Source organism: Chelon labrosus, assembly GCF_963514085.1.
Source record: "Chelon labrosus genome assembly, chromosome: 4".
NCBI classification, from domain to species: Eukaryota; Metazoa; Chordata; class Actinopteri; order Mugiliformes; family Mugilidae; genus Chelon; species Chelon labrosus.
The window spans coordinates 23,934,794-23,962,681 of NC_140340.1; the positions used below are offsets into that span (position 1 = coordinate 23,934,794).

A 27,888-nucleotide genomic window follows, 5' to 3' on the forward strand; every position below is an offset into this window, starting at 1 on the left:
AGTGAAATTTAAAAATCATTAAGTAATTTGAAGAGATAAGGTTGGTGCTGACATGTCTCCCTGTAGCAGAGTGATTCAAGAGGAAACTGTTGCTCCACTGGACTCTGGACTCAGCGTTTTCATCTAAAACTGCTTAAAAGTGAATCATGTGAAGCACTGCATGTTGTTGTCATGAGACTGTTTGACCTTCAATTTCCCAATGAAGAGCAACTTTGAATGAATGGGCCGGAAATTATTGCTTGAAAAAAAACGTGAATATCCATGTAAAACAAAAGAAACTTCCTCTACAGGGACAAATGAAGTGCTTACTTGGCTGGTTCACAGTGCTCAGACCTGGTTTCTCCATCCTCGTCTGTTATGTGCTGTTGCTTGGTGACTCTATTTAGTTTGGCATCAGGACCAGAGTGAGTCTCAAATTCTGGGTCAAAACTGCAAACTAGGTTACGTCAAACTTCTTATGCTGGCAGTACAGCATCTCTGCCATGCTGCTGGTTCAACTCCAAGTCCAAGAGGAGCAGAACTGAGAGTGGATGACCTTGATTTAGTTAGTCTGCTGAAGTCATTTAAAGCACAGCTTTAAACTGAAAGAAATGATTCATGATATATTTTGTTGTTGTGTAGACCCTCATTAGTGTCTGTATTCTAACAGAAACTAACAGTTTAGTAGTTTTCTGTTCACCAAGACTTAATCAGCAACTCATTCTGAGTTCATTTAGAGAACAGTGATGTTGTTTTAGCTTGGAACCACATGAAAAACTGAGCAGATGGCCTTCTGACTGTGTATGTGCACTCCTGGTCGTGTTTTTTCTGTGGAACTCCAACATGTCTGCCAGTGTATGAAACCTAAACGGTTTGAACTTTTTGTTTTGTGTCATGCTTTTTGTTTCAGTTTTATCTTCATCACCATAAATTCATACCGAGATGACACCATAAGTCTCAACACACCTTTAGGCACTGTAGTGCTTGGTCTAGAGGAATTTAGGAATGAACACAAGAAAACCAATGAAGTCGAGCACGGATGTAAAGCAAACTGAACAGGATTTATTGAATACAAACGTAACTGAAAAGCTGCTTGAAGCATGCAATTGCTGAATCAACACCTACAGAAAGAGACAGGGGAGAGGAGAGAGACTACAACACAGAATATACGTTGGCCCCTGCCTTGCACGTAACAATGACAAAGCAAACATGTTGACGTAATGTCCTTTAATGTTTACAGTGTTTTTAGCACGTAAGCACGCTGACTTTGTTAATTAGCAACAAATATGACTGAGCTAGTATACAATTCATATTTAACGGTACAGATTTCAAGCATTTTGTGGCATTAAATGACACACAAGACAGTTAGGGTTAGGGCTAAGGCCTTCAGAGTGACTGCTCTCAGTGAAGTGACCACAAAATGTGCACCGCTGGCACTGTTGGATGTTGGATTAAACAGAGGCTGAAAAATAATTTTCCAATTCCAATCCAAAACTCTGGGGAAACATGAAGATCCGTGCCCAGTGGCACGTTAATCCATCTAATAGTTGTTATGGCAGAGACGAAAACCAGGGGGAACCACGACTCTAACAAACACTTATTTACCAATCCATTCAGTCGTGGTTCCCTGTAGAAATGAAGAAAATTTGATCTGTTAGAGGCAACAAATTGATTCAGAAACACCTTCTGGCCACCACAGACATCTGCACAAAATCTTATTGGAATAATCTGATAGTACCTGAGATGTTTCAGTCTAATTGTAAATGGTGGAGCAGCCAGCAGACCAGCACTGACATCCAGTAATGCCAACAGTGTGGGTAAACCTCTGGTGCTCTGCCATAACATTTAAAGTAATAGGCTGTAATAAATATATTGCTGCCCCCATCTGAAAACCAGTTTGTGCACATATTTGTGGGTCTGTTTCAAGATGTTCCTTGGTTAATTTGCCCCAGAGATGCTGGTGCTCTGTTTCCTATTGTGGATTCTCTGAGAGTAAGGGTGGTCCTGTTGATTTAAGTGTTTGCGTGACAACTGACAACCAGGTGAAAATAGACAACAAAGTCAATGAAATACTAAGAAACAATGGAAAGACATTAAAAAAAATTAAAAAAAATTTAAACTCAGGTGGCATATGTTTATTTTAATTGTACTCATACCTAACCAAGTACCAAAGCAAAAAGTAATCAGTGTCAGATGCTTTCTAATGAAACAACTCTGTATGGTCAGAATCTCAGAAGACTGGCAAAGATTTTGTTAAAAAAAAACACTATAACGAGATCTCTGGACATCTTCAGGCCATCGGTTGAAACCGTTTAGCACATGTGGCTGAAATCTCTCTGTTTTGGGTCTGCAGGATGTCGGTGAAGCTGCGATTTGACTCTCCTTCAGATGGAGGTCTGGTCCACAGAAGCCGCTCGTTCACTGGGTTCAGCTCTCTGACCAGTCGACAACGGTGAGTGACACACTGCTGCTACAGCTGGTCTGAGTCATAATGACCAACTCTGGTAATCCTTTCAGTCCTACGCAAATAAGATGGTTACACAAAGTGAAACCATCTCATGTAGAGGACATACAAGACTTCTGCTTGCTGGTAGATATACGCACAAGTTTTAAATCAGTTAGTATCTGAAGAATGACACTTTAGTTTCATCTAGATGATGTAATTAAGATAGTTAGTCTAGAAGCCAGGCTGAACTGTTTCACTGACAAACTATTGTTAAGGTAATTCAAGTACAAACATAATGAGGTACAACCATTAAGGGTGTACACATTCTGAAGCAAAATGACATTTCAAATGTTAAACAATAACTTGCAGGCTTGCACCTTGAATGGTTTACTGTATTACTTTGTATTTGTACTTATAAACAAAAAGCATTAATTCCAGGAACTACATTTATGGATAATTTTAGTTTGCTAAATGCTAATCAGTTATACACTCTACTGTACACTGTTTAAATATGTCAGTAAAAAGTCAGAAGGCAATAACTTCATTTAGTGCAAAACAGCAACTTGTAAAGTACTTGGATGAGACTTGTTTAACTTCACACCGTGATGGAGGCTGCATAAATATCAGGGTGATGTGTCTTCATATGTTGTATTCTTCCACCTAATTTGTAGCCACAGGGCTTGTGGCAGCTTCCTAGTTTTGGTCGGCTACCGTCAACTGACTGAGATTAGATTGGAAAATGTCCCTTATCTAATCCAGTGACACTGATTTTTTTTTCTCATTTTGAAAGACAGAGATCCTGTATTTGAAAGTCCAGTTATTGAATAACATTTTAGCCCCGTCTCACATTTCGTCATAGTTTTTATCACCAGATATTAATATTACCTCATCAACGTCTGGTCTTTGAGAAAAAAAAATGGTCGTCGATGAATATTTTTCATCTTGTTTAATTAAATTAACCCTGCTTGAATGAAAGACTGAACTGAATGAAAAGCATCTAATGTTCATTTATTTTCTTGCCAACTAATTTCAGGTGATGGTAAGGAGATTATGTTATTATGTTATGTCGTTTGTGCTAAGCTGCAGGCTTCAGTTTTATATTCATCAGACAGACATGGGAGTGATCTCTAGCTGTCAACGTTACACTCAAATTAAAGTAGAGTTCTGGTATAAGAGGAAGCCAAACATAACTGCTGTTTAAACCAACAAAACTAAAGCTTGTTAGGTGACAAATGTCTGAGGAATAATTTCCCAGGAGTCTCATAGATGTCAGGATGAATGACAGGAAGCAGAAAATAAAGCCTAAGTTTCAGCCCTGGCCTCTTGTTGACTGTAATAAATCGTCCCTCTGGTGAAGTTGTTTTTCAGACAATAAATGAGATCAAATAAAAATAAAAACTGCCTTATATTTTGAGGAGGGAAATCCATTTGCCCTCAGACAAGCCTGTTCCTCATTGACTGGCAGACAGTGAACGCACCACAGACTTTGAGAAGATATTTGTGAATGAAAGAAGACACAGGGTAACAAACACACAGATGCCAATTGCCAGTCCCGTGAGAGGGAGCAGGAACAAAATGTTAAAAAAAGAAATCAGGCTGTTATCCACTTCCTGTGTATGTGTGTGGATGTTTATACTGTACACACACACACACACACACACACACACACACAACACACACATTCCTAAGCGTCTCCAGTGTTTTGACTTAATATAACACTGTGTGAGTGGTCTCCCATGAATCGTCATTATGGAGCTTTGATGGTGAACAGGAACACGACACAAACCGGCCATAAACATGACACAAACACATCACACACACTGACAAGGGCAACAAATATCACACGACATGAAAGGCCTTTTATATCCATGTGTATAATTACAGAGGGCATTCATTCTGTGTCAAATAATGCTGATAAAACAATGTACAGATGCGTGTGTTTGGGCACAAACAAAACACGAAAAACAGAATTCAGGATTCATATGCAAAATGTTTTGGACTAGAGGTACACTAAAACAGTGCTGAAGAAAGGTTTATTGTATAGCAACAAAGCCCTAAGTAGAGGAGGTCGGGGTGGATGGATAGGTCATTGAAATGAGAGACCTAAACATGGAACAGGTTTCCTGCCACCAATGTTTTCTTTTAACCATGACGTCTCCTGAGCTTAGCAAGGCAGCAACACAAGTTGACACACACATAGTCACCTGGTTCTGATGACATTGTAGAGTGTTTTTAAAGTACCTAAAATCATCAGGGAAAACAAAAAATATGTCATTGTCTTTAGTTGAAAAAGGCAACAAACATCAGACCAACATTCTGAAAGTTGCTTTCCAACACGACTGAGATTCAGTTTTCTATCTGCAAGAAGTCCAGTTACCGTCAATATCAACAAAGCTTCAATTTAAATTCATAGACATACATAATACTCACATAAATGAGGCATATGTTCATTTAAAAATATATTTCTCCAGCTTTATTGGTTATGCTGCATTTTATTCCAATGATATTTTCAATTAAACGATTTCACAAACTTTCAATAAACAGGGTGATTTATGATCTGCTTTGCCTTGCAAATTCTCCATTTATTAGTTTAAGACTGATGCGTACTCTTTGCCGTTGGATAATCTACATGGCTGACTAACCCTCTGACTCTGCCTTCAGGCCGTCTTCTGTTCGTAACTCTCTTCGCTCCAAAGCCATGGCAGGAGGCAAATCTCCCAGGGTGCAACTCTCCTCCCGCAGAGGGTCGGCAGCTATCTGGTCTCTGCAGCCGGATCAGGTCGACAGAGTCTTCCAGGCGTTACGCAAAGGACTCAAGTATGTGTACCACCAATAAACTGACCTACTATAATTATTACTAATAATAGTAATAAATTATAAACAGCAAATAAGGTACTCAAATCATCAACACAGTAATGTAAAAATTATGCCATTCGAAGCATTATGAGCTAAATGTGTCCAAAGTAAGTAATTATAGAATTTGGTTGTTAATATTAGTTGTTGTAGCCACTTGGTTTACATTCAGCATGGTCCAGTGGTTTTGTATGTTGAGATCTAGTCTCTCCCAAAGCTTAAAAGGATTAATAAAGATCAGAAGAAAGCTTTTGCCTTTTTAAAACTACAATATTAGCTTTTAGAAGATCACACAGTTATCTGAGTAAAGCCATTCAATAAGTTTAAAGGGTAAAACGTCTTGTTGATAAAACCGCTAACAAATCCTTGAGATCCTAACATGACAAGAAGCCCTCACTGCATGCTATGAGGGGTGACTAATAAGTTTGTTGCCTAAGGTTATGGGAGTCAGTTTTACAAAACCCAGCACATTTATTTTTCAGCATATCCTCCTCCTACATTTACAAAGTTAGCCCAGTGATCGTGGATCACATGGATTTCTTCGTAGAAGTCGGTGTCTTGGACCTCCAGAAACTGATCCACAGCAGTAACATGGTCATTATATCCGTTGAAATGGTGACAGCTGATATCATCTTCTTGAAATCAGCACCTCATCGCTATAGCTCCCCTTAAGACAGAGGATGTAGACAACTGCTCAAATGCCAATATTGTCTGTTTTTTCTAATAAAGTCATTAACTCCAAACCTTCTAACCTTCTTATCAATCATTCCTTGTATGTTTTGTAGGGGATCAATGGGTAAAATGTTTGGAAATAACGGTTTTTCGTGTACATAACTAGTATCTATAGCTGTTATAAAGGTGAAATATGTTTTAATATATGGTGGAGTGGTACAATAGAAAGTAAAAGAAATTTGAACTATTCAACAAATTCAAGCATTTCCAGCACTTAAGTGAATATACTAGTATTCATGAGCTTGAGTTACTCCTGATAAAGCTGCCTGCTGCTCATCTGCTTTAAATATTGTGACATTTCTATCACACGTGTTGCTGATGTGACTGTGTGCAGGGAGTATCTGGAAGGTCACCAGGTAGAGATGGACTTCCTGTCCTCACAGCAGAGAGAGACCAAGAGAAACTCCAGACTGGTGAGAAGAGAGAAAGAGAGAGAGAGAGCAAGAAAACTCTGCATGAGTGTGTGTGGGTGTGCGCCTGGTTTCAGGACTATATATGTGTGTGTGTGTGTGTGTATTATAATGACAGTGATGATGCCTTTTCTCTATTTCCAGGCCTTTCTCTATGATCTGGAGAAGGTAAGTTTTTTTTTTTTCTTTCAGTCAAATCCAATTATATTTAAGTGCTTTAATAATAATAATAATAATGCATTTTATTTATAGGCGCCTTTCTTGGCACTCAAGGACACCGTACATACATTCATAAAAGAAACAGCAATTCATAAAAAGAAACAGTAATTCATAAAAGAAACAGCAATTCATAAAACGAAACAGCAATTCATAAAAGAAACAGCAGAGAATAAAATATGGGGGGGGGGGGCAGAGTAATTGTCATCAAGTGGCGTAGGCAGTTTTAAACAGATATGTTTTGAGTTGAGATTTGAAATGGGGAAATGAATCAATATTTCTGAGTTGGGGTGGTAGTGAATTCCAGAGACGGGGAGCAGAGCGGCTGAATGCTCTGCTCCCCATGGTGGTAAGACGGGCAGTAGGGACAGACAGATGTACGGAGGAAGATGATCGTAGAGAGCGGGAGGGAGTGGGAACATGGAGGAGATCAGACAAATATGGGGGGGTGAGGTTGTGAATGGCCTTGAAAGTAAGCAGGAGGACTTTAAATTGGATGCGAGATTGAACTGGGAGCCAATGAAGTTCTTGAAGGACAGGAGTGATGTGGTGAATGGAGGGGGTTCGAGTTATGATGCGGGCAGCTGAATTCTGGACTAGTTGAAGTTTATGGAGAGATTTGTGTGGAAGGCCAAAGAGGAGAGAGTTGCAATAATCCAGACGGGAAGTGACGAGACTGTGAACCAGGATGGCGGCAGTGTGGGGGGTGAGGGAGGGGCGGAGGCGATTAATGTTACGTAGGTGGAAGTAAGCAGACCGAGTAATGTTATTGATATGGGATTGAAAGGATAGTGTGCTGTCAAGGATATAATATCCTTAATATGGATTCATATAGTAGTAGTGACAGTAACTCATCATATTTTTTTCTTTCACAGGAGATGAGAGCGTTGGAGAGACACATACGAAGATTAGAATTTCAGATCAGCAAGGTAGAATGCTGCTTTTTAGGTTTTTGTATTGACTTTTTTTCAGGTTTTTCTTGGGTTTAGGGCAGTGGTGTCAAACATACGGCCTGCGGGCCAAAACCGGCGCATCAGAGGGTCTACTCTGGCCCTCTACAAGAAGTTGCAAAGACTTAAACTGCTGTTTTTGAATTAAAGTAACTGCTATTCCTAATTTGTCCACTGTTTTAGTGAGAGTAGTGGACAGAACACAACACTGAGACCAAGAACCAAACATCAGACAGCAATGTGCACTTATTTTTCTTTAAAAAATAATTCTGGTTGTTCATAAAATGTTTTGTAAAAGGATACATCTTTGCACTGAAACAAACAGAAACATTTGAAGTTATTTATAGGTTGTTATGCTTTTATGTTACTGGTCCGATCCCCTTAAAATTAAATTGGCCTGTGTGTGGCCCCTGAACTAAAATGAGTTTGACAGTCCTGGTTTAGTGGATGTTGATGGGCCGAGACTGTTTATCAGACATTTGAGAAACTGTTGTAATGTACAACCAAGAGATCCCTTCACTTAGCTTTTTAGGAAGAGGAAGAATACATTTCGTCTATGTATGCAGAGTTCATGCAACTTTTATCAGCTGAACTTACCAAAAAGGCGTAGGGTTGTTTTGTTTTTTTAACGCTTCTGTCTCTCGTTGTTTCTGTCTTGTGTCTCTGCAGGTGGAGGAGCTGTATGAGACGTACTGCATTCAGTGGAGGTTGTGTCAGGGAGCGGTCAACATGAAGAGAGCCTTCTCCCTGTCCCCGTCCACCAGAGCCTCCAGAGAGAGTCTGCTGGAGCTCAACCGCAATCACAGGCACAGTCTGCAGGTACCCAGAGATCAGGGTTTGGTCTGGTTGTGGGGGGGGCACAACTTTCTGTGTGTTCAGACTTGTTAAGACTTGGTTTTGGGGTAAAAGTTAAGGTTAGGTCATGGTTAGTCTTAGTGTTACACACTTAGTAGAGATGTTTGATATTACTGTAAGGGGCTAGGAATGGCAATAAGTCAAGGGAACGTCCTCATAAAGATAGAAACAAGAGTTTGAATGTGTGCTGACTGTTCGAGCGCTACGACTTGGTTTTAAGTTTCTTGTTTGCATGAATTCTGACTGAAATGTTTAGTTGTTCCCAATATATTTTACTTGTTTAGTAATCATTTCAGCTGCACTTGAATATATTTAGGCAGTTCGCATGCAAAGTATCAAAGTATGCCATTGATGTGAAAATGTGGGGTGGATTAAAGAGCAAAATGCCTCCAGAAATAGAAAACTATGCGGCAAATTTATACTTAAGTAGAGTACTTGAGTAAATAGACTCAGTAAATTGCTCCGGGCTCATGCAACACTTTTGCTGCACTGTTTCTCTGACCTTTTCCCACCGGTAATATTTTCTTATTAAGTTACATTTAATAATAACCCAAACTTTACATGAACAGAACAACCTACTCAGGTTACCGAGTCTGGTCCAAATATGTTTTAAATTTGAGCTCATTCACGGGTAAACACGGTGGTTCTCCCTGCAGACATGTGTGGAGCTGAAACACGCCAAGTTTAAACTGTGTCAGTACAGGTCTGGCATGAAGTCGATTCACTACAAGATCTTAAGTTTGCCAGTTTATTTCAACAAAAACAAGCACAACCAATTATTTTAGTTCCAAAACGCTCGTGTTCAAATGTCACATGAAGACAGTGTGTTTCTACTGCGCTTCTGGTGTTTTAAAATGTATCTCTGGTGTGTGATCTGAGCATGTGTGCAGCAGACGGAGGTCACAGAGGGCTGCAACACAACTAAACACAGTGTTAACCATGTCGTCATGGACTGACTGATGAATGACCAAATGTCTGTGTTTAACATCTTTTCTCTGATCCTGCCCAGAGCATCATTTTTGCTTTCACTGTGATGTTTTTACCTGGTTGTAACTAGACTCGGATAAAGGCTTTGATACCATTGACTGGCCCCCACGCTTGTCCGACCTAAATCCAACAGAACAGATCTGTGACATTATTTTTCGGTCCATTCAGCGCCGCCATGTTGCACCTCAGACTCTCCAGGAGCTCAGTGAAGCCCTGGTCCAAATCTGGGACACCATCCGTCGTCTCATTGGGAGTATGCCCTAGCGTTATCAGGTGTGCCTATAAGCATGTGGGGGCCAGACAAACTACTGAGTACCATTTTGAGTTGCTGCAATGAAATTTCAGCTAAATGGACTAGCCTGTCACATAATTTTTTCACTTTGATTTTCGGTGTGTCTTTGAATTCAGCCCTCTGTACGTTGATCATTTTCATTTCCATCAAACAATGTGCCATCCTTTCATTCCTAACACATTACCCAGTGGATACCAGTACAGATATCCAGCAGGATTCTTTTTGTTCCATTGAGATCGGATGCGTTTTCAAAGTGTTCTTTTAATTTATTTGAGCCGTGTATAAAATGATCTATGTTAACACAACAGTTACACTAAAATCTTTCACTTTTTGAACTTATAAGTCAAAAGAAAATGATTCAGAACAGCTAAAAGGTATCTGCTGCAGATTAATGGTGCAAATTCATCTTCCAGGGACTCAACCATCAGGGTCATTTCACTTCGATATATAACATGCTTGTTTCCTATAATATTTGCTATAATGTCGTGTGAGTGGTGCATTAGATTTGTGCAGTTAACTAAATAAAATAAAAACATTTCTTCCTCCTCTTTTGAAGTAAGGCAGACATCTATCTTTCCTTCATTCTCTGCTTCCTGAGAGAATCTGTAAATTAAAGGCTGTAAATTAAAACAGACTCGTATCAACAGCGGCAACCACTTATCCGTCATCAGCCCTGAGCAGAAGGCCAAGTCTCGCCTCTAATGGTCATAATGCGTCCAAATCAAATAATCTGGTATGCAAGTGATGGTCCCACAGTGATTTTTCTGTTGGGAGCCTGGGGGGATAAGGGCCATTAACAGACAACTGAAGACTCCTTCATACCCTCTGACTGTCTGTGGTCTGTCTTTCTCAGGCTTTCGAACATGTGTTTGCATCTTCTTTTTCTCTTTACTCCACACTTTGTCACTCTTTTGAAGTCTTTCACTAATTCACCCTTAGGGTTCTGAATCTCTGATACGGTTTGTAACTACTGGCTTCCTCAAGTTGGTCTCTATGGCGCTTATTCACACACTGACATGTTCATACAGAATGCACTCTGTCATATTTCTGCAGAAGGAATGACGTTCATGACAAAACAGGATGACCGCTGAGTCTTTCACTCTGAGGTCAGCTCCTCGAGCAGTAACACTGGTGTCTGTGTATGTCTGTAGACCACACACAGTCTAGTTTTGAGGTTTATGGACCCCCAAAGTGCTCCACATGGAGCCCACTAGGGTTTAAGTGGTTTCAGGAATTATACAGTAAATATGTAAATCTGTTAAGAAAAAAAGTCCTTCTGGATTAAATCAGTGTTTTCTGTAGTGGCCTGATTAAACTTTTTTCCAAGGTTTACAAAGTTTTTTACATTAATTATGCCAAACAGATTCAGATTGGGTAATTATAGCCGTGGCAACAGTGTGGCTGGATGAGAGAGAGAGAGAAAAAAAAATGTACTCATGTGTTGTTCATTGTTGTATACTGAATAACAGAATTCAAAGTTTGAGTAAAACATATCTGAATAGTGTAACCTTTGAAGGATCACATGAAATGAAAAACATTTGTGCTAAATCTCAATTTTTGTGGAGATTTGGCACAATGCATGTCGACAGGAGGGATGTGGCAGTTCACCTGCATCTCGACGTTTGCTTTGTTTCTGTGTTTGGATTTTGAAGGTAGATTTTTTTAGTCTATTTAAATCCCCTAAACATGTTCCTAGAAAATAAGAAAAACCATGACGCTCCCATGTAAATGCGTGTATGTATGCATGTATGCTTTATCCAGACGCATGCACAAATGTATCTCCTTGCGTCCGTTTCTCGTCTTCTCCTCTCTCCTCTTCTTCTCTTCTGTCCCATTTCACTTTTTTTCTGTCTCTACCTGGCTGTGTAGTGCTCAAGGTTTCTTTTTGTTTTCTCCTGCCACCCTCATTTTAGTGCTTCCTTCAGAAGTTTCAGACTCTAAAGCGTCGGGAGACAGCTTGGATTTGTTACTGCCGTTACATAGATTAATAAAACTGAAATTAACTGATGCTTTTCTGAATGTCACTGACATATTTTTAGTTAATGCTTCTTGATTCCATATTTAAACACAGTGTTAACGAGCTCCTCAAGTGTTACAAATTCTTCAAGACTCATAAATTGGCCACTTGGTTCTCAGTTTTGGTCTGTGCTGTGTGACCTCCCGCAGAATCAGCCCACACAGGAGGCAGCAGTCTGCTCGACACATGCTGCTTCATCTGCTGGTCTTCGTTCTAGACTCTTCTTGCCAAGAATTCATCACTTATGTACATTTTACTTTGGTGGAGACATTTTATTTTAATGAATCCACTGTACAGGAAGTCTGTTTCATCTAAATGTTTCCTGCCATTAAGTCAGGATGGGTATTTATTGTATTTGATAAAATACCATCTATTGCAACATCCCCAGTTTAAATTGAATTGAACATTTAATGATGGTATTAATAATGATATATATATATAGCTGTAAGTTCTGTAAAAGTGTATTCCTATGAATTACCATCAGTCCTGTTAGACATCTACATACAGTAAACATATTCCTACCTCTCTGTAAAAAAGACAAAAACTCCAAACGCAGAATAATATCTTTACCACCTTCATGAGTCAGTTACTTAAGAGATTATATTTATGTGTGGTTTCTTCAATTAGGTTTCCTCTACCTGCTACTTATCCTCTGCTGTCAAGTGTGAAGTTGCCCTGCAGTGCGGATTTAATAGCTGGAAAGCATTGCTGGCATTCCTCAGTAGCTTCTGGCTCATTGTGTGAACTTGTTTTAATGGGCTGAGCTAAGACTCCCAAACACCTGTTTATGTTCTTAACTGAACCCCTACAACAACTTTTATTTCACCAGCAGCCAGAGAAGCAGAGTTATGTTACAGTCAGAGATCCAAATATCCACTGGTTGAGGGATTCGAGGATTCAGATCCTTCGATTTACTAGAGGAACCAGTCCAATATGCTCCCTAACTTTAATCAAATCTTAGAAATTGAGGATGCTAATGGCATGCAAAGATATAGTTACATATTACATATTTAATCTTCAACAGGTAGTATTTCAGGATTTTCTGTGTTTCTTTAACATGAATCTGAAAATCACATATTAGTTAAGACTGTCAAATAAATAGAGTTCGGGAAAAGAGAAGTGTAAAGTAGCTGAAAACATAAAACTGAGGCACAATACTTGCACACAAGCTCAGTTTAACTAATGCATATTCTTTAATAAAGCAGATATTTGCAGTATGAGTCCCTGAAAGCTCTGGCATCAGCATTCTGTATAAAACCTCTGGATAAAAAAAGTGTCTCAGGGAAAATATTCGGTTAATAAAACATGGTTGTGTGTTTCTCCTTCACTCTGCAGGACATGTCAGCTATGGAAGGAGAGTTAGAAATCCTCCTAGGAGAGCTACACATCAAAATGAAAGGTACACACACACACACACACATTCCCAGAGCAGTGTGCAGGTTATCAGTGAAACTTAATCATGGAAACATGTGTTTTCCCTCTCAGGTCTGATCGGCTTCGCTCGACTCTGCCCCGGAGACCAGTACGAGGTGGGCTTCTCTATTAAACAACATAACTCAAAAACATTGGAGCCTCAAGAGTTTTCACCGAATTACAAGATAACATGTAACATGCTAAAACTTTCTAGCCTAGACAAATAAGCACAACTATGTGTCATGAACATGTGGTTAGAAACAGAGCCAGCTGTTTAGTATTGAAGGCTGTGGAGGTTAAGAGGGTTGATAGCGTATACCACTAATATCACAATTAAATACTCTTATTAAAGAAAACATTAACAGCAACATGTATTTGGAATGTCAAAATAAATATACAGTATCTTATTTATCTCAGCAGATAAAACAAAAGCTATTTGCACAGTATTTTATTGTGACCCTTTAACCTTCACCATCAGTTTTTATTATCTTCATTAAAAAATGGCTGACTTGTTTACTGAATAACGGCCAATGATATCATGTCACATGACTAGGTGGTGGTGCGGTTGGGCCGACAGCGATGGAGGATCAGAGGGAAGATTGAATCAGACGACTCTCAGTCCTGGGATGAAGAGGAGATGGTCTTCCTCCCACACATACACCACAACTTTGAGATCAAGGTCCACACTTCTCTACATCTCCTAAAACGTTGAATACAGAAATGAAGTAGATTTAACGTTCTGATATGTGGCTTATGGGAGCGTGTGCAGCGTCTAATCCACTGAATCCCTTCCTTCAGGTGACAGAGGCGAAGGGTTTAGGTTGGCTGCTGGTCGGCATGGTAACGTGTGCCAGCGCAGACTTCTTTGTGGCGAGGCCGCAGCTGATGCTGGTGGACATCACAGAGCTGGGAACCATCAAGCTGCAGCTGGAAGTCACCTGGAAGTACGGACGCACACACACACAAACACGTCTCACACATAAGATATAAACACAGAGAGTCTTCAGTAAACATGTTCTGATATGAAACTAAATAATAAGGGTTTACAGTATTTCTCCAGCCTGATAAAAATGATTCTCATAAGAGAAGTGTGTTTACATGCCTGAAAACTGTGGAAATATAACAGCTTAGCTGAATTCATACAGCAGGTGAAGAAGACCAAGACAGAGCCATGTCTTTACAGCTCTGTTTCTTTTGTTTAAATAAATCATTGTTCTCCTCCATGTTGCAGAAAGAATGGATTTATTCCAACCAAGTGTTTGCATGGTTGCTAGGAGCTATTATTGTCTTATTGAACAGATCCTTAAAGGTTCTTTGTCTGAAGATTATTCCAGATTGTTCCAGTCTGCTCTGATTGAGGTGGTTACATGAGACACTTTATTCTGTGTTCATGCAAAGACTTCTATTGTAGAGGCATTTCCGCTAGAGGCCGCTGGAAAGGATTTGATGGAGAGCTGATGAAGTGTGAAGTAGGGTAGAGTCAAATTTAAAAAAAAAAATAAATAAATAATGAAAGCCCAATAACTGACATGATGTGGGAATAGGTGTGGACAGTCGTGTAAGAAAATTCAGTTTGTAGAATAAAGTATGGAAATGTCTTGTCTGAACTTTTGTCTTGACCCTTAACATTGCGGCCCCTCTTTCTGTCCTGTAGCCCTGCTGCTGGTATAGATATCATGTTACATGAATCACATGAATGACAGGTGCAGCTGGTCCACATGACCATCCGAAAACGTCCTCTCATGACGGAGTGAACACTTAAAACATCTGCTGGTGTTTCTTTTCTTTCTTTTTGCTCTCCTTCTGTCATTTTTTTCTCTTTCTGAAAAGTCAAACCAGCGACTTCACCTCACATAAACACCCGTAAAACAAGACCAGGCATCAAGCAACACCAAATACTGTTATTACAGACGCACACTGAGTCACCCTGCAGAATGTGCAGCTCTTTTTTTCTTAATTGTCTGACTCTGTCTCCTCTCTACCTCTAACCTGAGCCAGCTGTTGGCAAGCTGATTGAATACAGAGCACACATCATACTCACACATGGTAACACACACGAGCACACTGCGCTGTGCCCTTGCACCATGACAGATCACATTTCAGGCCGCAGAGAAGCCAGGTGGTGGACATTTTATAGATTCTCCCTGGAAAGATCGAAAAATCACGCACAAGGCTGCCAGACTCACACTCATGAAGCGAAACAAAAGACTGACGTGGCCTCGAGCACACAACAGGCAACGCACGACATACACTGCTGTCGAGCCCCTAAACGAGTCACATGTCACCGATTTCTTCTGAAAATGTAAACTTTTAAAATGAATGTGACAAACCTGATTATGCAAAAAAAAAAAAACAGCTGTGAGCAGCAAGAGACGACGGACATTTACTGGGTCAGAGCTCAGACTGACTGGACAAAACTGACTTAGAAAAATAAAAATAAACTGTGTCTGGTGTGAATATCTGCTACTCATACACATCAACCATGACATTATGTGTGCATGTACAGGTAGCAGTGACTCCCCGAGGACAGAAATGCCTCTTTATAGACACTCTAGGGAAAAAACTGCCAACAGATTATTATTCTGTGTAATTACAACAATCTCAGAAGTCATGGGAATTTCAGTGATGTGATCCTAGGATGAAAAGGTTGTGTCAGTTTTCAGGTTCTAGTCCTATGTGATGAAAGGTAAAGACTTTATGATAAGACTTTGGTTACTTTATGATAATAATACAATCACTAGTTTATTTGAGGAAAAGCAACCCTGGGTCTGATGTAATCTTCTCTCGGTTTGTGTGTAACGCGCATTTACACGTGCAGTATCTAAATGTTTTGTGTGTATTGACACTTGCAGTCCGTTTGACAGCGCTGAGAAGATGAGGCCTCTCTCTGTCAGCAAGCAGTCGGTGTCCAGCAGAAAGAGTTCAGTCTACAGCTGGACGGCGCCGAGCACTCCGTCCTTCACAGAGAAATACTTTATAGTGAGTATGCACACACACACATTTTATTTATTCTATACGAACAACTTAAACAGTCGGGACAAAACGAATGGGACATGTTATGTACCCTGTGTGTGTGTAAGCGAGTGTTGTGTTGGTGCATAGTGAAACTGGTGAATCTGGAAGGTACATGTATGTAAAGGAGAAAAAAAGGGGGGATACTCTGTGGATCTGTTGGAAGTTGAATGTTTCCATAAAAAAAAAAAAAAGCAAGGAAACCAGTCATCTACATCTTGAGCTGCATCCTTTTTACCGAATTCTTTCATTTTCCGAGATTTTATTTGCCTGACAGTGAGATGCTGTATTGCCCGATCAAATTTATAAATATTACCATTATCGTTCATTGCCTGTTCTGCCTTTTGAGTTTGACAACATGTGTTGCTTCCTCTTTTCCTGATTTCTCTTCAGTCGATGGTGCGTGAGCTGCAGGATGAGGAAGGTTCTCTCCCATCTCTGGTGTCTAAAGGTCGTCATAACAGAGACAGAGGAGGCGTGTCTCTGCTCAGCTACCTGTCCAACCCTTCACACACCTCCATCACGTCAAGCCCTCAAAGCCCTTACACCCCGAGGTACATGGCAGACAAGAAATAAAGTCTCATGGTCTTTTATAACAAATTTGACCATAATAATCATAATCAGTCAATATTACATCAGACCCAGGATTGCTTTTCCTCAAATAGAGGAAAGTGGTGAAGAGAAATCACAGTGAAAGGGGCAGATTCCTCTTGGGACCCTATTGAGGAGGTCCATCAGGTCTCATGCTATGGATTTCGGGAAATTTGCATTGTCTCCCAGAGTTAAATCTGTAGCAGTTTTATTGCTGCGTCCATTAAAAGAATAAATTTGAGAAAAAACAGTAACAGATGGTTGAATTTTAAGTTATATCCTTGACAGAAAGGCAGCAAAACTTGATATCATCTCTTGTTAGGTAGTATAGTTCAACAAACATGAGTGCTAAGTTGTAAAGTTAAAGATGTAAATATAAATATATATTTATTCGTCTTATGTGGAAATCATTTCCCCCTCAGTCTCACTCGGGCTCACAGCTACCCCTTCAGCCACAGTCAAGGCACCAGTCTGGGAGGAAGTCAGACTCAGCTGTCCCTGGGAGAGGAAGGATCACTGGAACTCTCTAGTGAGGAGCAGGACATGAGGAAGAGGATGGATGAGAAGGTGGAGGAGGAGAAGTGGGGGGGAGTGTTGGAGACTCCCTCCTCCCCAGAAGAGAGTAAAACCAGTTCCCTTCTGGCCTTACAGAGGTGAGGATACATATGTGTGCATTAGTAAATTCTGTGGTAATGCTTGATATTAATAATCCTGCGGAGGTGTTGACGATGTCTCTGGCTTTGACACAGGTCAAGCACTCCTGACATCCTCAGGAAGAACACAGCCGGAGAACCAGACCCTGAGACAGATATTACTGACCAGATTCAGGAAGATGTGCAGGTGAAAAGCACTATGAGTGTCAGGACATGTGTCATGCAAACATTTAGCTGAAGTTGAATTCAACACCACATTGTAATAATCTAGATAGACAATCCTGTGACCCTAAGGTCCAGAGGCTGAATTTGAGAGCAAATGTCTGCCTCATTAAATAGACATACATTGGTCCAGCAGCAAATTGAAAGAAAATCAAGTTAAAGATGTTTAAAGCTTAATTTCTACATTCTGCAGCCAGACATATCCAGTTATCTTAAACAAAATCTAATAACATTTGGTGCTTGATCATATTATTTGTCTTTGATGGGAAGACATTTATACAGTCTAATATAACATAACTTTGTTGAATTTCCTTGTGTGCAGTATTTTCTTGTTTTTGGTCTTCTTATCATTTCTCCAGCTTTTGTTGTCTTCTCTCTTCTGCTCTCTGTCATCCACTCTCGTGTCTTCTCCTCCTAATTCTCTCTTTTATTGTAATTTTGTGGTCTTGTTAAACTTGTTGCTTTCTCTGCTGTTTCATCAGTTTTTATCTGACCTCCTCTCCTCATTTAAACTTTCCCACATTTGTACCAGGACTCCTCAGATTGTCAGGGGGATGCTGCCTCGGCCTCGCCCACACCCCCTACTCAGCCTCCAGCAGTGTCCCCATCCTCACCCACGGGACCTGCTCCGACTCAGGGAAAGCCAGGGGTGAGCGGTGTCCAGCGCAGGGCCCAGGCCCTCAGGCTGGGAGCCCTGATCGCAGAGCTTGAGAAAACACTGCAGGACCAGAGCTGCTCGGACAAGGAGCTAAGAGCCCTGGGCCACCAGATACTGCACCTAGCAACCATACTGAAGGTACCTGTGTGTATCCATATACATTTATACACACCACCACATGTGAGCAAACACGATGTGAGTGATTTTTACCTTTTGGTGGTTCCAGAATGACCTCTCCCTGCTGAGAGGCTCTTCATCAGAGGAAACTCTGGCCGTTGAGGAAGTCCTGGGCAGCTTTGACTTCCTGTCACATGATTTAAACGCAGATGATGACACCTCTTGTCTGGGCAGCCTGAGACTAAAAGATAGCGGGTGAGTTCAAGATGCAGACCCAGAAGAGTAATCAAGTGAGCGTCAGCTTGTTGAGAAATAACTCATCTGTCTTTTTTATTTTTATCAATCAGCATCAGTTCGTTCCAGCAGAGCACTCTGAGGAGTCTCGGCCTCACCTCTCAGGACAGCCAGTCAGCTTCTGAGGAAGAGCTGGTCATCGCCCCGCTGACTTCTGGGAACTGGGGTCTAGACCAAGCTCTGGAGACTCACCTGGATGTGTGCTGCATCCTGCTACAGGTACAGGAGGTTCACAATCTGTGTCCACACATCTCATCTGGAATGTAATACTTCATGCTGAAAAACAACATACAACAATCCCTGATTATTTTTAATGGACTTTGTCGCCTTTCGAGCTTCTGAGAGTGCCAAGTAATGCAGACTTATTTACTCTTCTTCTGCTATTTGCGGAGGTGAGAAGAGAAGCTGGGATTCATAATGCAAAGGGAATTGTTGTGTATTGTTTTTGTGTAGTGTATTGTATCCAGACAGGAGCAAAGGAGGCAGATGAGAAACACCACTTTAATGAGGAGATGATCTGGAAGTAAATTATGAAATGTACTGAAACAAGAGCTTGTAAGATTAATTATTCTGGCAGTTATTGTCTGATGAGACGTAAAGTCCTAGAAAAAGGTATAAACCGCGACAGGACCCTCTGGAGTCTCGAGGCTGCTGGAGGTGGAGCAAATATCCTGATGAATGCTTCATCTGAGACCCCCGGGAAAACCAGGATGAGACGGAGACAATCTGAATCTGCAGAGTAACTGAAAAGGATCAGGGTTGAGACATTAATGGAAGACATAAGCCATAAAAGAATGTTTGTTTTCTACCAACAGTCAAGATGGATTTGACTATTTGGATTTGAACATATACAATAACATAAATGATATATAATTAGCAAATATAACCAAATCTGATTATCTCACAATCTATTTTAGGATGTGAGACTCACATCCTAAAATAGATTCCAACAGGGATGCGTATCCAGACAGATGAATTATGTCATCCCCTAGGGACACTAGATCAAACTATGTATTTAATTATTTGATTGTCACACTCACTGTTTGATCATATGCATTTGTGATCCAGATCTTGCTTGCAGTTTTCTGTCTCTTCCTTTTTGAATGAATGTGGAAAAAGATAGAAATCAAACAGTGATTATTATAAAAGCAGCGACTATCCAGACATACAGCTAATTCAGGATGGAAACATTCTACTAAAGTCAGACTACAGTCCAGTTTCAACCTTTCTGACATTCTCAATTTATAGGGTACTCATGCAAAGTTAAGGTTATGGAAAAGTTAAGAAATGGTCTCTGACATAAAAGGCATGCTACACTGTCAAAAATAAAAATGGAACTAAACTTATTTCAACTTATTTATGAGATCCTGGAGACTTTGTGGTGTGTGTGAGCATGCAGGAACCACTAGATGGCAGCCAAAGCAGCTCATGTGTTATTAAATTCTTAATCAAACTAACGCACACATTGTTTCCTCAGATGATGAAAACGACTGACTTCGACCCATCCAGGAGGGAGCTGCTGGAGGAAATGTCCCTGCAAGCTGAGGTCCTGGACAGGGTCAGCTGTCTGCTGCTTGAGAAGAACGACAACATCTCCGCTCGAGACAGTTAGTGGAAAATCTCTTCATCCACAGTCTCAGATGGCAATAAATTGCATCAAATCATTTACAGCGGGTTTACCAACCCAATTTAAATGAATTCTCAACCCAAACTGACAAAGCACACTTTGTGTCTGAGCAAAAGAATGAAAGACAAAGTATCAAGAACTTTTTTCTGTGCTGTCACATTTTTAACTAAAGCAAACCTTTGTGCTCCTCCTCTTCACCTTCAGTCCTCCCTAAGGCCCAGAGAACGAGGGATGTGCTGTTGTTCTGGGGGGAGTGTGTAAACGACAGCAGCTCTCCTTTCTGTTGCCACGCCGACAGCTTCTCCAGAACCCTAAGGAAACGTTACACACACAAGGTGAAGGCCAAGCAGCCCGGCCAGTCAGAGAAAGGTACGTCACCGCCTTAACATCCCTACATCAGATGATGAGTATCAGTGTGCTGCATCAAAGAGCCTCTGATCTGCAGGGACGGGAAAAAAAAAAAAAAAAGATATTCAAAGGACAGAAGTCAGTTGTAAATGTTGGCTCAAACTGGCAAAACCAGTCACTGCACTGATTAATTTAGTCCCAGGCATTGTTTTGATTTGCCTTTTCTCTGTCTTCCTCAGTGTTTTCTCAGCTCCTGCAGCAGGTCCAGGCGGCCTGCCGGGTGTTGCCCAGCTCTCGTCCAGGCTGCAGCCCAGAGAGGGTCACCCTCTTCCAGCTGTCAGTGTATCTGAAACGCTGGAGCTTCCAGGAGCTGGGAGAGCACATCTCCCGCCTCTCCAAAGAAGGTACTGTTCACAATTTAAAATGATTTCAAACGTCACATAATTGACTGTTTGTATTTATTAAAACCTTCTATTGATTCAAATGTAGCAATGCAACCATGTATAAATACTTAATACAAGTATTTGGAGCAACATGTATAAAAAAAAGTATCAAAAGTAAAAGTAATTATTATGCAAAAACAAAATCCTTTTTGTGTTTGAATAAGCACTGAACATGAATATATGGTTCATATGGTTTGAGGAGGGCTGAACCTTAACAATGAATATATATTGTTTGAAATGTGCTGGATAAAATAAATGTAGTGGAGGAAAAGGAGCAATGTTTAGTAGAGTGTAAGTTAAATGTAGCATAAAATAGAAATGCTCACTTTTCCAAATTTGTACATAAATACAACAGTTAAGTAAATGTTACTTCCCATCACTGCCTATGTTTTATAAATGAACTATAAATGTTAAAGGCTCAGCTGAAGCTATCTGTCTACAGTCGAGTTTTATGCCTCAACCTCCATAATGGCAGTGAGCAGAATTTATTTTCTTTGTGGTCCTCAAAAGAACAACAAATTAAACATTGATCTCTAAATGTTTTACCTCCCGCTATGCACGTAGAAACTGAAACTCCAATAAAGGAAACAGCCGTAGAACTCCAAATGCAACCAATGCTACTCTGGTTCCAGCTTCCAAACAACCATAGAACATTAAACATACAATATTTGTTTCATGTGAATCGGTCTAAATATCTTTTAATAGATCTGACTTGGCAGCATGGTATAACACATGACAGGCATCTCTAGAGTTTGTGTATGGCGCCATCAATTGTGTATTTGAGGAATGGTGTGGTGTAATTGTTCTACTAGACAGCTTTAGGATCTGAAAACGCTCCAGATATTTCAGCAGACTAATGACATCTGGACCATCTGTTAACATTACATCCAAATGGTCTCATGAAACAAACTGGGTGTGTTTTTCTTCTGCTATATCTTTGTGAGGACTGTTTGGGGTTTTAAATCTTTGGAGGGCATTTGTGGAACGGGAGGACTCTCAAAAGAGCTGTGTGAGGCTTCAGGCTTTAGGTTAGAGTTGGGCATCTGGTTAAGGCAGTTCAGGTTATTGTTATGGGCCTGGAAATAACAATGAGGGTCCTCACAAATATATAAGTACTATGTTTGTGCTGCTGACGCCCCCTGTGAAGGATCAATAAAGTTTCAACAACCACATGACTCATCTTGGTGCCAAAATGTGTACATGAAATACTGAGAATACAACCTTCCTTACTGCCTCTCCTTCTTCACTCGGCTTCAGTAAACAGATGTGTTCTGCTCTTACTGCTAAACATTTGGTTTGCACGCCACGTACAAAACTGCCAAAATAACAACACAGTGTTTCTGTGCTTAATTTAATCCAGGATAAACAATGGCAGAAATGAATCTTGGTGGGTGGAGTTCACACCATAAGTCAGACTGAAAGTGCCAGAAAGATTAGATAAAAAAGATTTTTTTTTTTAATTGTAATTTTTATTTTGAGTTGTAAAAACGAAAAGCAAAACTGCATCACACAACTGTTAACGTGTTGCACAGCCTGAATTTCATACAGATTTTGAACTTTGAACTACTACAAATGAGAACCAGGACCAACCCTCCATGTCTGACCATGCAATCTCGTTATATGATACTTGTATAATATAATGACAAATAAAGGCTCTTTATCTTTATCTTTAGAAGCACTGACTGTATGTAAAGATGGATGAGATGAGAGATTTTTGAAGTTCAGAGTTTTGGAGAGTTAGTGAAGCAACCACCTGTCACTTAAAGTGACCACATCCTTGATAATGTGTCACAGTTCACCTGGATAATAATTTAAATGTGTGGGTCATATAAAAAATACCAATCCCAAATGGATAAATTAGCAAAACTTTTTTTATATATTATATATACAATATTTCTGCTGCCTGCGATAGACTGGCGACCTGTCCAGGGTGTACCTCGCCTCTCATCCGATGACAGCTGGGATAGGCTCCAGCCCCCCCCCCCCCCCCCCCAAGTGGTTACAGAAGATGAATGAATGAATGAATATTTCTGCTGCAAAGTTGGACATTTTAACATGGAGGTCTATGGGGATGGACTCACTGTTGGAACCAGCCTCTAGTGGTCATTCAAGGAACTGCATTTTTGCCACTTTGCATCAGAAATCCGTAAAATGCTTTAAGGATCCTGTTGGAGCCGTTATATATTTTGCAGTTATCTTTAATTAATCTTTAAAGTGCATATAGCTAAGCCACAGGTGTTGGAAATGAGGTGTGGGGATGCTAACAGTTTTTTGATCGTGTCAACCGGGAGCTTGTCAGCTGGCGTGTGACGTATATGGATTTGGGACAGTGCTGTAACCTTTTCAGAGTGACTTCTGTGAAAATAAATGGATTTCAAGAATCTGAATATATGGAACGCAATGGACATTGTTTATTGTTCTTGTTTTGTTATTTTGATTATTGTTGTTGTATGTTTTTGTAACTCAGGGCATTGCTGTAAAAGAGCTTGATGCTCAGTCAATTTCTCCCTGAATAAAAAACGGTTGATGATGATGATTGTTTATCCCAGAATACGCGTCTGAACAAGATCACCCGCATGCCACCTCAGTGGCTTATTTAAGTTCGTTTAGTTTTCTTTAATTTCATTACAGAGCCGATGATCTGATTATTCCTTGCGTGTTTCAGAGTACATCCTGTCCGCCCTGAGGAGCCCCAAACGGAGGCGGGCTTTAAACAAACTACGGGGGCGGAGCATCTCTGAGCTCCTCCCACTAAGAGGAACCCTGCAGACTCTTGCCGACCTGCAGCTGGATTCCAACCACAGGGTCTGTAAAGCTGCTGCCAACTGCATCTGCAGAGCTGCTGGCTACAAGGCCTTCAGGAGCAAGGTACAAACCAAATACAAGACAAATTTTAGAGACTAGGAAATATTTTGTGAAACCTTTTAGGGCTTCTGCAAGGTCCAGGAACTTCCAAATTGGCTCTTGCAGTGCTGAACATTGACATTATTAACATTGTGGGACATAAATGTTTACACATAGAAAGACACCCTGCAGGAATGTGAGATTTCATAAAAATACAGTTAAATTTGTAATTGTTTTTTATTGTTTCACATAAAAATGGTATAAAATAATGTATAGCTGATTAATTTGTGTAATCTTCCCATAACATTCATTTGTTTCATTAGACATTTTGCAGAAATTATATTTGTTTAGTTCAAACTTGGCACACATTTATGTTTTCAATGAATTTGGATCAGCCTTTCAAATTTGGTCAAGCATGATCGAAATTTTATTTTGTCCAACACAATATTTCATGACTTCATAACTAACCTATGAACTAATATTTAGCTCAAATGGCCTCTCAGTCTTCTCTGATACACCATCCATATATCAACTTTCTTCTCTTCCACTTTTGCCACAACACGCAGCAACAACAGTATCGCCTCTCTTATGTTTCTGTGTCCCTCTTCTCCAGGCGGTGGTTTACTACACAGAGAGTTTGAAAAGCACTGATGTTCACATCCAGCAGGGCTCCTGTTTGGCCCTTAAATGCCTCAGGGTAAGTGGCACGTATTACACAAACTCAGCAGACAGGGCAACACTCAGAAAAGCAGTTTTCAGCACAGTTTCATACATAATTTGTTGACTAGCATAAGTGTGTGTTTGTGTTCGTCAGGCGGCAGAGAGTGTGGACCACATAGCAGATTTATGGAGATCAGCAGATGAAGATCTTCGAAGTGCAGCCAGAGAGACTGTCCTCTCCTTTGGTACAAACATGTCTTAATCTTCTTTCAGGAGTTCATTTATATGGTTTTATTTTATTGTCTTTTTACATTATTACCTGGGTGTGATTATGGGCAATGGTTTTAAATTGGAGAAACAGATCTGTTCAGTGTTTTTTTCCATTTTTTTCCCAGCTGAGGCTTTTATCCACAGTCAAGTTTTTGAAAGGGTCATCCATGTTTTTGTCTCAGCTCGTCTTTCAGAAGAACTTTTATTAAAGTTAATTTTATTATTAAAATATTAAGGTTTTAGTGTTTGCTCATAAACACGTCTCTGATCACCTACAACCACACGTCCCATTAAGGTCACTCAGGTCTGCAGGCCACGGTCTTCTGGTTGTCCCAAGAACAAGGCTGAAGCTCAGGGGGGACTGCTCTTCTCAGCTGCAGCCCCCAAACTCAGGAACAGTTAGGCTGGCCCAGACACTGCCGGTTTTTAAATCCCTTCTTAAAACCCGTTTATATTCTTTGGCATTCAGTTCAGTTTAACAGCTGATCTTTTTATTATGATTTAATCTAGCACTTTTATTTCTTTTTACCTCTTCCTCTTCTTTGTCTTCAAGTGTTGACTATGTGTTTATATGTTTTATATACTGTATATTTACATGCTCTGGCTCCTCCGTATAGCACTTTGGTCAACATTCCTTGTTTTTAAATGTGCTTTATAAATGACATTGACATTTCCCTCTTGTGCATCTGCAGGTAAAAAAGGATACCAGGCCTTCCAGAGGATGGACCAGCTGTACAATGAGATGGAGGAGGAAGCTTATCGGAACCAAGAGACTGAGATTACCATTTTATAGGAGATTATTCTGGATTTAAAACAGACAGAGACAGGGCCCCCTAGATCAAGAGATCAATGATCCCGAATGTCAAGGCGAGAGAGAAAAATTATGAACTTGCCAGAGTGAGCCATCTTACACTCTGGGAAACCTTGATTTTCTCATTAAAGAAAATCTGATTCTACTGTGACTGCAGATACCAAAGGAACAAAAGCAAAGGAGGATTCAATGATGGAGATTTTTCTCTGGATGGATCGCTCACGCACTGATCTTCATCGATCATTTTTGCTCCAAAGCGCAGATATTTGCTTCATCCTGTATTATGAGAACTTGAATTTATTTTTCTGTCGCAGTACCACTTAGTTATTTAAGCTCATAAGATGATCTTGTGCAGCTTTAAAATGATTCCACAGACTTTTTAGTGTTGAGGCTTACTGTCAACAACCAATCTACATTGTTGTTTTATTTGAAAATGAAGGATATATATATATATATATATGTATGTATAATTAATATTATTTCACATGCCACTGCATTGTGGTTACGAGAAATAATGAGCAACAAACTCTGAATATGTGGATTCATGTTTCTTTTAGCTTTTAGTTTGAATTTTTGGTTGAATAAATCCAAAATGGCTGCTGAAATATTTCCAAAAACAAGCCAAAATGTCAAAGGATGACAGTCCATACCGCTTTGACAATCGATCAAACTTCATTTAAGAGATCTTATTGTGTTAAGCTATTGTTGTGTGGGAAAAGTAGAAAGTGGAGCATGTGTGTGTTCATGGCTAATGAGAGTGTAGATTGCCATAGTTGATATTTGTGGTACATACAGTATGTGCATTGTTTTACTTTGAAAGAGGTTACAATCCAAAAGCAATGCACTCAGCCAATGTATGACCATCTTATGTCTCTATTATGTAGGACGTGGTCCCTATTTTACCCACAGTGGTGTGCCCCTTTAATGTGCTGGTGTATGACTTATAATGACTTTAATGCATGAATTAATGCAGGAGAGCTTGTGACTTCCCATTGCACACAAATGATCTGGTCTGATTTAGTTTGAGTTAGCCTTAAGGAAACCTTCACATTACACAAATATACCTGAGAAATGAAAGAGGAAAAAAGAAAGGAGATTAAATTAACTATGTATTAAAAACACAGCAACCTGAACCTATATCCTTCAATACAAAAATAAATCAGATTTTTTGACACGCCACACCTCACCATGAAACCAAACACTGAAAATCTTATTTCTGAGGGGTACATTTACGAAAGAATATCTTTCAAGAGTTAGAAAACAGAAGGAAAAAATAAACTACAGTGAGTTCAGTTCAAAACCCAATTTATTCACTTTTTACTGTTTCGGCAAAACTGAAAAAATGAGGAGTCATATTTACTTCAAGCTACATTGGAGGGTGTTTACTCGTCATTTTCAAGTGAAGACATGGCTTTAAATGAGGGGCAAATGTCAACTGTGGTCTCATGTGAAAAGTAATTAGTTGCTAGTTTAGACACGTCTGTCTATTCTCACCTCATTTGGCAGCTGATAGTTACTTTTAGTGCTCCCACACTTCTTTCAACAAAAAAAAAATGTATTTACAACTCCTCATGTACCAGCTTTTCTGCCTAATTTGGTGACATTTAACAACAAATTGTGCAAACTCTGCAACAGGACTTCCTGCATTAAGTCATGCATTAAATCAGTGTTAAAATGTGAAGAAAAAAAACTGAAGTCTTTAAGAATTAATACAGAGGCGTTGCAATGTAAAACCAGCAGACTTAAGTTCACATTATAGTGAGATTTATTTCGCAGTTATTGTCTGGTTCTCAGAACAATCCCGTCTAAAAGCTGTGGCTGCTGCTGCTTGTGTCCAGAGCCGCTACAAAGACAAGATGATGCTGTGGCTTTGGTTTACTGGAAGTGTATAAAGGTCATGGACAGGTGCAGATAATGTAGTCATATTGTTTTTATTATGAGAAGAAGCAACCTTAACATGAGACACAGAAAGTTTCCATCAAGGATGTTTTCTTAAAACTGCAGACAAGATCTCAGACTTAATTTGATGACTACTCAGCAGTGCATCAATTTATGTCTTAATTCCAAATCAAAACACTTAAAAGTCAGGATGTGACCTGTGTTTGTGCGCTCTGAAAGGGGCTGAACTTGAAATCATGTTAATTGTGATAATAAGTGAGTTTATATCATTAAAACGTTTTACTAAGTA

The 27,888-nt window shown here is 39.9% G+C and overlaps 1 protein-coding gene across 2 annotated transcripts in view; it reads left to right on the forward strand.

The window, feature by feature from the left end:
• Positions 1-27,888, forward strand: part of ripor3 (RIPOR family member 3) — a 60,456-nt gene extending 32,568 nt beyond the window's left edge. The window contains exons 3-26 of one of the 2 annotated variants that reach the window (XM_084543379.1): positions 2,333-2,431; positions 5,087-5,242; positions 6,345-6,423; positions 6,565-6,588; positions 7,512-7,565; positions 8,256-8,405; positions 13,073-13,136; positions 13,223-13,266; positions 13,704-13,829; positions 13,949-14,094; positions 16,015-16,129; positions 16,556-16,716; positions 17,176-17,406; positions 17,503-17,593; positions 18,161-18,424; positions 18,513-18,658; positions 18,751-18,916; positions 20,175-20,304; positions 20,529-20,693; positions 20,912-21,076; positions 23,781-23,983; positions 24,573-24,656; positions 24,774-24,864; positions 25,582-27,888. In XM_084543379.1, coding sequence (XP_084399505.1) covers positions 2,334-2,431; positions 5,087-5,242; positions 6,345-6,423; positions 6,565-6,588; positions 7,512-7,565; positions 8,256-8,405; positions 13,073-13,136; positions 13,223-13,266; positions 13,704-13,829; positions 13,949-14,094; positions 16,015-16,129; positions 16,556-16,716; positions 17,176-17,406; positions 17,503-17,593; positions 18,161-18,424; positions 18,513-18,658; positions 18,751-18,916; positions 20,175-20,304; positions 20,529-20,693; positions 20,912-21,076; positions 23,781-23,983; positions 24,573-24,656; positions 24,774-24,864; positions 25,582-25,682 — 3,054 coding nt within the window. In that variant the 5' untranslated portion in view covers position 2,333 and the 3' untranslated portion in view covers positions 25,683-27,888. Of the gene's footprint in view, positions 1-2,332; positions 2,432-5,086; positions 5,243-6,344; positions 6,424-6,564; positions 6,589-7,511; positions 7,566-8,255; positions 8,406-13,072; positions 13,137-13,222; positions 13,267-13,703; positions 13,830-13,948; positions 14,095-16,002; positions 16,130-16,555; positions 16,717-17,175; positions 17,407-17,502; positions 17,594-18,160; positions 18,425-18,512; positions 18,659-18,750; positions 18,917-20,174; positions 20,305-20,528; positions 20,694-20,911; positions 21,077-23,780; positions 23,984-24,572; positions 24,657-24,773; positions 24,865-25,581 lie in introns of both variants that reach the window. The other variant, XM_084543378.1, reaches the window with a different exon arrangement.